The sequence below is a fragment of the Apostichopus japonicus genome, chromosome 15 (genome assembly GCF_037975245.1).
Source record: "Apostichopus japonicus isolate 1M-3 chromosome 15, ASM3797524v1, whole genome shotgun sequence".
NCBI lineage: Eukaryota > Metazoa > Echinodermata > Holothuroidea > Aspidochirotida > Stichopodidae > Apostichopus > Apostichopus japonicus.
In genome coordinates, this window is record NC_092575.1 from 18,951,352 (window position 1) to 18,963,908 (window position 12,557).

At 34.1% G+C, this 12,557-nt stretch overlaps 1 protein-coding gene across 4 annotated transcripts in view; it reads right to left on the reverse strand.

Moving 5' to 3' along the window:
* Positions 1 to 3,389: 3,389 nt before the first annotated feature.
* Positions 3,390 to 12,557, reverse strand: part of LOC139980882 (apoptosis-inducing factor 3-like) — a 76,491-nt gene continuing 67,323 nt past the window's right edge. For all 4 annotated transcript variants that reach the window (XM_071992884.1, XM_071992883.1, XM_071992881.1 and 1 more), the window contains 6 exons: positions 11,400 to 11,612; positions 10,190 to 10,307; positions 9,220 to 9,318; positions 7,939 to 8,014; positions 6,552 to 6,656; positions 3,390 to 6,120 (listed from right to left, as the gene is read on the reverse strand). In XM_071992884.1, the coding sequence (XP_071848985.1) occupies positions 6,084 to 6,120; positions 6,552 to 6,656; positions 7,939 to 8,014; positions 9,220 to 9,318; positions 10,190 to 10,307; positions 11,400 to 11,612 (648 nt within the window). In that variant the 3' untranslated portion in view covers positions 3,390 to 6,083. The remainder of the gene's footprint in view (positions 6,121 to 6,551; positions 6,657 to 7,938; positions 8,015 to 9,219; positions 9,319 to 10,189; positions 10,308 to 11,399; positions 11,613 to 12,557) is intronic.

The window sequence follows — 12,557 nt, forward strand, 5'->3', positions numbered from 1 at the left end:
CACAACCAACCGCGCCACGACAGCAGCTGATATAAATCTATGTTCGTTTCTAATACTTAAAGTTCCAGAGACCGTATAGGATCGCCGCAAAAGCAAACTGCGAAGGCCTGGTCTCGAGCCCGCGATCCAAAATGCGTCACGCTCTCGAGGTACAGAGCACAACCAACCGCGCCACGACAGCAGCTGGTATAAATCTATGTTCGTTTCTAATACTTAAAGTTCCAGAGACCGTATAAAATCGCGGCAAAAGCAAACTGCGCTGGCCTGGTCTCGAGCCCGCGATCCAAAATACGTCACGCTCTCGAAGTACAGAGCACAACCAACCGCGCCACGACAGCAGCTGATATAAATCTATGTTCGTTTCTAATACTTAAAGTTCCAGAGACCGTATGAGATCGCCGCAAAAGCAAACTGCGCAGGCCTGGTCTCGAGCCCGCGATCCAGAATGCGTCACGCTATCGAGGTACAGAGCACAACCAAACGCGCCACGACAGCAGCTGATATAAATCTATGTTCGTTTCTAATACTTAAAGTTCCAAAGACCGTATAAGATCGCGGCAAAAGCAAACTGCGCTGGCCTAGTCTCGAGCCCGCGATATGAAGAACATATATAAATTGGAAGCAAGACGATAGGCTACACCCTAGCTTAATCCGTCTGTAAGCCTTCAACGCCTTTTAAAACCAAAAAAACACAAAACTACGAATATAACAACAAAAAGGGAAATATTTACTTCATTAATAATTTAAATTTATTCTCCAATTTAATATACATTTACAATAAGAAATCTTGCGTGTCAAATCAAACTTATACTACGAATGGCGTGATATCATCATAAAGGATGGGTACCATCAAAAAGTTTTATCAAATAAAACAATGCAACTAAAATAGTATTTAGATTTAATAACTATGTCTTATATCCATGTAATTGTTCTCTTTTTGTGGGGGGGGGGGGCGATTTAACCACACTAATTGTGTAGTATTTAGAGATGTAATAACTACTATGTCATATTTTGAGGGAGGGGGGGGGGGGCGATTTTACCACAGTACTTGATATATGCATAATTATATTGCATTGTGCATAATCTTGTGCAGTTTATACATATGTTTACCCATCTAGTGACTTGTTCTCTACACCATTGCATACAATAAACGTATACAATACGTACCAATAAGTTTAAAATACTGAAGACATAACTAATAAAATAATAAAACAACAAGTTTGGAATAATACTCTCTTGTCAGAAAACTGGCAGTAAGCAATGTTTTAAGCTGCATTTTTCAATTATTTTATTTGTCAAGAAAAGACACAAATACCTTAAAAATATTTATGTTGTCAATAACATTTTTAGCATTCAGGGGAAGTCTTCACACTCAGCTAGGGGCACAACCACCTTTCCTGAGAGGAGATGTTAAATAGGGCAGTGAAGTGGTCTGAGGGGAAAGGGGGGGGGGCGCAAACCCCTTTGAGAAATTATGGTAATATGCAGAGTGCTTACATGCAAATGCTTCAATGCTATATTTTGCAAGTTTTGAACAATATCAAAGAATTTTCGACTTGTTAAGTTGTTCCGAAAATATACATGTTAAAAGTGAATATACTATGTCCTAAAAATTATTATATATTGCCTGCTTGTGGAGGGGAGGGGGGGGGGCTGTTTCCCATGATTATCGTCCCAGATTGAGGGTACACTCAGTGATACTCAACATTGTAGCCATCGTCATTGAAAATATAATAATCCCATGATGCAATGCTCATACCTAATTTTTAGAGCCAAAAATATTTTTATTACAATTAGCAATTATTGCAATTAGCACTTTTAATCAGCACACATTATTTGTATGGATTGACAAGGAATGCACCAATAACATATACTACTTTTATTAACAAAATATAACAGTTTAACAGATCGATACAAAACTTTCCATTTACATTTCAATTAATTTTTCTCTCCTTTCTTTATTTTTTGTTTTTTTTTTGTGGGAATTTAATCAATATTTCTTTTCCAATCCAGAATTCTGAATTGTGCGACTCATCAAATAAAAATTCTCTGAGTCATTCTCATAAGAAGTTATAGATAAAATTAAGAAGAGAAAGATGCATAAAATCTTTAAAATATCATTACAATGTACTGGTATTATATCCCAGAATAACTAACTGACTAAATTTTGCTCAGAATAGGGCAATAGTTTTGATTTTATCAAACTTCTTGTTTCATTTACACTATTCTATATATACTTTTACTTTTGTGCAACCTCAGAAAATATAAAATATCGATCACACCGAGGTGTCTGTACACACCATCATCTTCACCACAAATGGGTATATATGGTGCAGTACCTGTACCACAATATTGGAATGGTATAAATTCAGCAACAACATCTTATTGCAAAAGTGAAACACACCATAATATCATCATGGTATGATTGCTTGAAGTTTGCACATAGAAGACCAGTGAAACACACCATAATATTATCATGGTATGATTGCGTAAAGTTTGCACATAGAAGACCAGTGAAACACACCATAATATCATCATGGTATGATTGCTTAAAGTTTGCATGCAGAAGACCAGTGAAACACACCATAATATCATCATGGTATGATTGCTTAAAGTTCGAACGCAGAAGACCAGTGAAACACACCATAATATCATCATGGTATCATTGCTTGAAGTTTGCACACAGAAGAGTCATACCATTAGGACCATGTTACTCTTGTCATTTGGTAATGTTAGATTTTTTTTGGTCTTTTACCTAAACAAAGGAATGAAAGACATTCAAAGAAATGCTTTAAGAAAGAAACCCTGAGTAAGATATAAAACACCCTACCCCTGACCCCCTATAATTAACACCCTACCCTGACCCCCTAGAATAAACACCCTACCCCTGACCCCTAGAATAAACACCCTAACCCCCTAGAATTAACACCCTACCCCTGACCACCTAGAATAAACACCCTACCCCTGACCCTGAGAATAAACACCCTATACCTGACTCCTAGAATAATCCTACCCCTGACCCCTAGAATAAACACCCTACTCGTGACCCTTAGAATAAACATCCTACCCCTGACTCCTAAAATAAACACCCTACCCCTGACCCCTAGAATAGACATCCTACCCCTGACCCCCAAGAATAAACATCCTAACCCTGACTCCTAAAATAAACACCCTACCCCTGACCCCTAGAATAGACATCCTACCCCTGACCCCCCTAGAATAAACATCCTACCCCTGACTCCTAAAATAAACACCCTACCCCTGACCCCTAGAATAGACATCCTACCCCTGACCCCCCTAGAATAAACATCCTACCCCTGACTCCTAAAATAAACACCCTACCCCTGACCCCTAGAATAGACATCCTACCCCTGACCCCCTAGAATAAACATCCTACCCCTAACCCCCCCAAAATAAACATCCTACCCCTGACTCCTAGAATTCCACAGTCACAGTTGACATTGGGAAAATTAAAGAACTGTTTGGTTGCTCAGTATATGAATTCAAACTGTTGGACAAGTACATTTGAAATATTATGCCCAAATGGATCTAAGAACCATAAATATGTTATATTTTGAAATAGATGAAAACTCTGGATACTAATTGCTAGTCACTCTTGTCTTCATATTTCTAATATATTTTCATTCTTTCTTTCTCTCTGTTTGTTTTCTTTATTTCTTTTTATTCATTCTTTTTTCATGTAGATATAGTCTGCAATTTTCCTAATACCATGTACTTGCGATGTTCGTACAAATGGATGTTGTTAAAGATGTGGACATAGACTTTTCAAGGAGGCTTTCTTTTTAATTACTCTTAGATCTTTACTTTTTACATTATCTCTATACCTTACACTTTGTTTCAGCTTAATTACATCACCGATTAAATGTTTCTGTTTGTATTGATGAAGTTAGAACATATAAATTATCCTATATGAACATTAACAACTTCACAAACATACTCTAATCGTTGAAATATGAACCCTGACTTTAGAAAATTTTTCGTTCATCTTTTATCGATGAGATGCTAGCTGTTCTTAAAACAAACTGTGTCTACTACAAATATTTCATCACTGCTCATATTTATATACTTTTATTGTTCTAATGCTGAATTCACTGGCTTCCATGGTGGTATTGCTATATTGAATGCAAATAGAATAAACTCAAATTGAACTAGTAACATCTTAACCTTCAAACATATCTGAAGGACAAAAGAAACATTCAAATAACTGTTTGTGGCTTTAATAAAAACCATTAATTACAATAATCCATGGAAAATAAACATTCTATATGCTTTTAATTGTGGTTCAATAACCATTTAATTACTATAATCCATCGTAAATAAATGTTCTATGGGCTTTTTATTGCTTTGCAGCAACAAGGGAAAAAAAGGGAAAAAACTCATAGCTATACATTGAAAACATTGAAAACAATAAAGTCATTGTTATAACAACAATTAGAGCATTTGTAGGCCAGACGAAAATCGATCAAATGACTAAAGTTTTAATTAACAAAACAAGAGTGTTGACAATGCTCGACAAATTTTAGTGCGATATCAACATCGTTAATTTCCCTTTTGTCTTGTAATCAAACACAAACAATAGATTATGGGAAATTGTCAGAACAATTAAATAACCATCAGTAACCTTGTTACTTTCATGAAGTCAGATTGAACACAATTTAAAAGAACTTGAAACAATAAAATCCACTCATATTTAAATGAAAAAGATTTTTTGTCATTCAAATACATATGAAACAATTTCAAAAAGCACAGACTCTAGGTCAACAATAGAAAGCATGCGTAGAACCTTACATTGGGCACCTCTCTGTGGAATCATTTGATTGACAACAATGAGAAGGAAATATTAAAAAAAAACATACAAATGCGATAAACAAATAACTAAATCATCGAATTTATCATTAAAGAGACGTAACCTAACTTGTGGCGGGGCGTCCATATAGTTGGGGGGGGCGGATGTCCCCCCTGAGGGACTCAAATGGACTGCTGGCGCCCTTTTCAGCTTTTTACCACTCTTTACTTATTCGCGATTATTGACTTTTTTATTGCGCTTTCAAATACCTATTGACATTTGTCACATTTTGTTGGTGTAATTTCCTGACAAAATGCTCTAACGGCTATTTATTCTTCGTTTATCTGCAAATTAGCAAGGCCCGGAAAGGGTCATTTCCGGTGATCTAGGGAGTATCTATACTCAAAAAAATTCTGTACGCTCCGCGCCAACCTGTGGTGGCGCTCCACTTAGATAGTGTTGAAAGCACCCCTACAGACCATTCTCGCCCCCTCTGACCAATACCCCTAGCTCCGCCACTGACGACAGGCGTCTTATCAAGAAAGGTTTGACTTGCCTCAGGCCACACCAAGCAACCTCTTCATTTTGTTGAATGAATGAATAGTTCTAATGGGCTTAAACAACTCTCGCAGCAATAATTAGGAGCAGCATCATTTAAGAAGACAAAGAAAAATCACAATGATACTATAATTTTTACTATTTTATCAATTCTTGTTATGCCCTTGAAGTTTTGAGTTTCTTCTAGCAACTGTTTCCAGCATATATGATATTCAAAGTAAAATGAAAGACAAAGATTTTGTTTAATTAATATCTGAAATATTATGAAAAGTTTAGGAAACTGTGAGAAGTTTAAGGAAACATCTCTATGGAATCAAATCCTTCACCCTGTATTCGTAAATACCAAAGTTAATAAATTAAATACTACAAAAATTGTTTATACTAGTAAAATTTGATATAAAAATTATGACATAGTTCTTGTCTAGTTTGAGAATCATCAAGGCATAAGTCTATAGTATTTTCTGTGGAAATATGGGACAAGAATAAACAGGGAGAGAAACAAAAAATTAAGGAATGTAGTTAAAATATTCCTAGCTATGAAAAGATGGATGGTTTACATACAGTTCATACATTTTGGAATGTGCATTCATGATAAAAATGTCTCATATACAGTAGAAAATATGCAAATATTTTCTTTGTCAAACACAAAGAACATGGCAGAACCCTCTTAAAAGAAAATTGAGCTTTCTGAGATGATAATAAAAATTTACAAATGAGACTAGAGTTTACTTTGCCACGATTCTGGATCTTCTGACCTGAAAGAAAAAACAAAACAATGGGAAATCAATTAAGGAGATTCAAAAGAAGTTCATTAAGAATCAGAACTTTCATTTTCAAAGGGATAAACTTCCAGTTAATAAGTGACAAAAATCCATCATGTAAAATAAAGAATAAATGGATATCTCTACTATTTCAAACGTTCTTTATTTATAGGATAAATTTGTGTTTATTTACTTCACAATCATTTTACCCTTTTAGAAACTGGCATTTGTTCCAAAGGAGATATTTGTATTTCTATAGTTACCATTACTTCGAATATATAAATAACTGAATGGAACTGAAAACAAAAATAACCTCTTGTGTGCAAAGTTGTTGTCCCTGTAAGTTCAACCATTGTTTTGTCAAGCCCTTCCCTCCCCCCTTCCCCTTAATCAACCAACTCCCCCCCAAAAAATGACAAACTTACGTGACTTGGGATTTCTTGAGACGTTTACCGCTTGCTAAGAACTCTGCAAATTTAGACGCAGCTGGATCTGAATTCAGGGTTGCTATGGCAACTATGTAGTCACCTCTATGAGAAACAAAGACACATATCATTAATATAGTTAATGCAGATCAATATACATAAATGTACCAATCAAAGTATTATCCCTGCATAACATGTAATGGTTATCCTAAGTGTAGAAAAAACCTTTAATATGAGCTAAACTTGTAAATTCTATAGCCACCTGAAATGAAGTGTTAAGTTACAAACCATTCTGTTTCTACCACATGGGTATATAAAGTTGCTTATTAGAGTCGTAAAATGGCTGAATCCAGGCCCATTGTTATTATAATTTGACACCAGTTTAAGCTTTGTTATTCAATACCTACATACTACCCGCTCCATAGTATAGGATGACCCCTGGCTACCAACAAGGACATTTATACATTCATACATAAAAGGCTCTTAGGACAACTTTACAGCACTGTTAATCTACATATTACTAATGCTGCTATAATCACATCGGTAGTTTTAAAACAACAAGGAAATCAGCAAGACTGTTTCATATAATAATAATAATAATAATAATGATAATAATAATAATGATGATAATAATAATAATAATAATAATAATAATAATTATAATAATTATAATGATAATAATAATAATAATAATAATAATAATAATAATAATAATAATAATAATAATAATAATAATAATAATAATAATAATTATAATAATAATAATAATAATAATAATAATAATAATAATAATAATAATAATAATAATAATAATTATAATAATTATAATAATAATAATAATATAAACTTCTTATAAAGCACTTTCCATGAAATGTCCAAGCTCTGTACAGCATAAAATGTTAGAGCTTAAAATTATCATATAAATGTACAATAGCATGAAGAGAGGTAAGATCATAAAAAAAAACATAAAAGAATAAATCACTCTATTAATCATTTAAAAAAAATTAAGTCTTTAAATTCTTCTTAAAAATATTAAGATTGTTCAAATTGCGGAGATCTGAATGTAAAATCTTCAATCTTAAATTTATCATAAAGACACCTATTTGTTTGCTTGTCTTGAATCCCCTCCCTGTATTAATAGAAAAGATAAATTATGAAAGAAACCAATTTCACAACTCCAAGTTTATTGAGGTGTGTGGGAGAGGGAAAGGGGAGGGGTGAAAAAGGACAGAAGAAAGGGAAAGGAGGAGGGGGAGAGGAAACAGGGAACGGAAAGTTCTGTGTATGTTATGTATGTATACGTATGTATGTATATGTATGTTGATGGATACCCCTGGAGAAGATTAACTATAAAAATGAATTAAAGAAAGGGAAAGGAGTAAAATACCTTGCATAATAAGCAATAAATTTCAGTTCCTGCAGGCTACCTGAGATGATGACATCATCATAGCCGTGGTTGTACCCTAGCATGAAGAAAAAATAGAAATAGTAGATGATGTTAACTGACAAATATAATTTGTTTTTTTTCTACTTCTACAAATTCTTTCTAGAAAAACAGATTATTTGGTCAGTCCAAGTTAAAGCCCTTCCATCAACAGAAGATCCACTTAGTGACATTTTAGTGTCCCTGTAAAGCTGGGTATCAAATGGTAAAGAGGTAAGACAAATATGTGTCTTGGCACAACAGCCATTTCCTCAAGAGTAACAAATCTTATCAAAATTTAGAGAGTCTGATGTTTCGAATCTAGCGGAATCTTCTTCAAAGACTAGCCCTTTGAAGAAAATTCTGCTTGGATCAAAACTCAGGACACGGATGCAGTTACCTACAAAGTCCTTTTGCAGTAGATAAGCTAGTTCAGAGGTTTTTGTGTTTCTCTCTTGACTTGCACAAATGTTTTGTTTTCTAGGGCAATTATACACCTAGTTTGTGAAGTGCATAACAGGGATGCTAAGAATGTCACAGAATTGGACTGCCAGTTTATGGAATGACCCAAACTTGTGTGCTTATTTCAATTACATGAAGACAATGTTATTAACTGAATTGGTCTAAAATATTAGTCTTAATTTTGTGACTGGAATTCGGAACTAAATCAATGGAAAATGCTACTTCAATTGCAGAGAGTGTATGATTGTGTTAAAGGATAACATTAGGCAGAATTTTAGGCTTGGTATGTCATAATCCAAGAAAAAAGGAAAATATCTGTGCTAGTTGTGTTTTTATACCTTTTTTTTTGGTTTTCTAGGTATTTCTTTATATAAATTACCTCTGGAATGTGCCTTTGAGGCTTTAAGGTTGATGATAACATTGGCTCCTCTATGCAGGCCTAAATGTTAAAGTTACTGGAATGTTCTATCAATTCTAATAACTCAATCTAAACATGTTATTTAAACTTAATGTAAACAGCAGAGCAACCATGACAACCCTTCAACACGCTTCGTCCTTGACAAATATGTAATGCATTGTATTCACTTATTTATTCATTTAATCATTCCAGTTTAAATATAAAAATGTAATCACGTTCTAAAGAAATCCATCCTGGACTTATAGCAATGTTTGTTTTCTTAACGGTCAACAACATATCCAAACTAATTTTGTGCCTAAAAAAAATCGTCCTTTTTAAGTTCTTAACTTTGTCCTAAAAGCAACAAATTTGAAGGGATAACCTACCTGAAAACCTTATGTTCTTTCCAAATATAGCTGTCCAAAAGAATGGAACAGTCTCTACTTCTGTTTCGTGACCAAACATGTTGAGAGCTGCGACTCGACCTGTTCGAAAAGGAGAATCATATAATATATAATATTTATAATATTTGCTTTTATATAATCACTGCATTATATAATACTGCATTAAGACAAGTGATAGCATTCACCTATAATCAACAACAACAATGGAAGATGTTAATAATAATAATAAGTAATATTTATATAGCGCATAATCAGCAAAAGCTGCTCAAAGCGCTTTTCAAATGTAAAACCAAAAACAACTAGTAACAAACACCAAAATATTAAATATATAGAACCAATAAGGCAAAAAATATAAAAAGCAACAATATAAAAACACCCGTACTTAACGAAACTAAAAAAAATTAAAATAAAAATTAAAAAAAAGCCCACAATGCAATAGTCCAAAACAAACTCAGAAGTAAGTAAATAGTACAATAGATTATATAGTCAATGTTTAAATATAAATAAGTATGAGAAACTATAGTACAGTAAGACAATAATTGTAAAAGCCTAAAACAGATAGTGATAAACACCCAATACTAAACGATAATAAATAAAACCCTAAACGTAGTAAACAAAAAACTAAATAAATCAAAAATAAACAAGAAATAAATGTTAAGAATTAAGTAAATAGTTTGCATTAGAGAAAGTGAAAAACAGCTTCCAGAGGGCTAAAACTGACTCTTTCTTAAAAACAGGTTGAGGGGAGAGGATGGGTGCAAATAGGGGTAGAAAAAGCACTGTATAAATAATATGGAGGTAAATATGCACAAAAGCTCTGAGAAGGTTGAAAATCAACAAGGATGTAATGTAACTGGGTTGGTACAACGAAAAACGATAAACTGTTGTAAATTTATTGATGTCAGATTTTTTTTTTGGGGGGGACAAAAAAGAAAATAGTAAGTTAATTTACCGTGGTAATGTGCAATTTGCCAATGTCCTATATTTACAGGTGAATTGTTGTTCAGACGTAATGGAAACTCTGCAATGTCCCCAGCTGCGTAAATGTCGGGGTTGTTAGTACATAAGAACTGCGACAGGAAAAAACGATGCAAATATTAATATCACAACTTGATGGCACATTATGTATTATAAAGAGGATTTTAATTTTAACATACTTTAATATCTTTAAAATATAAAAGGCAAACAAATTTATTAGTTCTTTTTTCTTCCTTCTTCTTCTTTGTATCGTACATGTCGAGAGTTCAAAATAAATGTTTAGTCGACATCAAAATGAGAACGTATTCATCCTTTACGATATTGCATTTATCTTTATTTTCTACACATCTCCTGGTAAGTTTTTCTTATTTATTCAAATCCCATAAATTTACTAATAAAATCACACACTTGTAAGCCAGACACAAATGCCAAGCACTGAATATAAACAACAAGGAAAACAGTTCAAAACACCAAACATTCTTGTTAACAGTTTTAAGAAAGGTCACCAAAAGTATAATCAGTGAAAGCAATTTGGATTTTTCAAGGTGGTTTTCTCCTCTAGTCCATTCTCTATGGCTTTCTTGATTTGTACTAAATATGAAGGGTGTGTTCCATAGTCCTTTTGACCAGTTCCCATAGCAACACCATGGTTACCGGGGACTGGAAAGCATTCGCTAAAGTAACATTCTAGTAAATGTAATATCTGTGTAAAAGTAAGTTGGCCTGACGTTTCGATCCTAGCAGGATCTTCTTCAAAGGCTAAATGGCAAGTAACAGTAACAGAAGGGACAAAAACACACACAGAATACAGACAGGTTAACGATCATGGTGAACACAAAGAGATAGATGTAAGGGGGTTAGTAGACAAGGGATGGAGAGAAGAAAGAAAGAAACCAACAGGGGAAGAGGAGAGTAATATAATAGAGGAGAGTAATAAGAGGGAAAAGTAATATCTGTTAACATTATCCCGTCAACATTTGCTTCAGACTTCCTTGTCATTTATTCTAATCTTATTTTCCAATCCACATGATTGATTTAAATGGTTTGACAAGGAGAATACAAGACCTTAACAGCTTAATCTTCAAAATAAAAATATCAAAAGAATCTGCTTAACGAGAGAGTGTTTAATCATTACATTTTCACACTCTTAAAGTTCTTTTCGAGCTTTCTTGTGTCTCACATACCTTATCGACAATCACATTATTTTTACTGCTGAACCTGAGTCCGCTATTTTGCAGAAACTCCGTTGCCGGGGTGACCCCGACCCCTAAAACGCAGACATCTGCCGGTATCTCCTCGTCGTTAGATAATACAATGGATGAAAGAACATCGTCCTGACCTTTGAACTCTTTCACAGAACAGTTCATGTGAAATTTGACCCCTTTCTCCTCTGCAAGCTGAGGTTGAATAAATGTAAAAAATTAAATGACTTTTTTAGCCGTCTGAGATAGATCGTGGAAATAAAAAGTCGAAACAATTTGTACATTTCAGGTTGTTATTGCTCTTATTCAATGCAATATTTTTTTTCATAGAAAATTACAAAATTTACATGAAATCAAAAAAAAAAAAAAAAACACTTTGAATTCGGGCAAAATTTTGTTCCCATCAGTGGTAGGATCCAGAATTTAATTGAGGGTAGCGAGATAAATATCAGTAGATATTGATGATAATAATAATCATAATAATAAAAATCAGCAGTTATTTTTACGACGCTTAAGCGACCACAAATGTGGGAGAAGCCAGCAAGGGCTTATGGATTACAACTTACACCTCGGTGGCTTCCAATTCAACATTTTAACTCAAATTTGATGCTATCAAAGTAGGGTTATATGTGGAAAAAACATCGTTAAAAGTTAAGCGATGCCTGAGTGCAAATCATGGTCACCTTTTTCTACACCGTACATCGGTTTGAGCAAAACAGATGTATGCAGCTAAATATTTAGAATCAAATGAAATTACACAATAATAATAATAATAATATTTGCTCTTTATATAGCGCTTTATACCAGCGATAGGTCTCAAAGAGCTTTACAGACGTTATATTACCCCTGGTCAATGATAACCTGTCCCAGAGACAATCCCTCCAGTCTGCGCCCAATGACAAGTTACCTCACAGGTACCCATTTAACCCCTGGGTTGAGAGGCAAGTGAGATAAAGCATCTTGCCCAAGGACACAACGTAATGAACTAGGCAGGAATCGAACCAGCAATCCTTGGATCACGAGTCCGACGCCTTAGCCAATTGGCCACCACTCTCTCACAACATTGATGGATCCACACCCCTTGTGTTACACACTCATCTGCCTCCTCACGACTAGATTGGATGTTTTAATTCGGAGCAC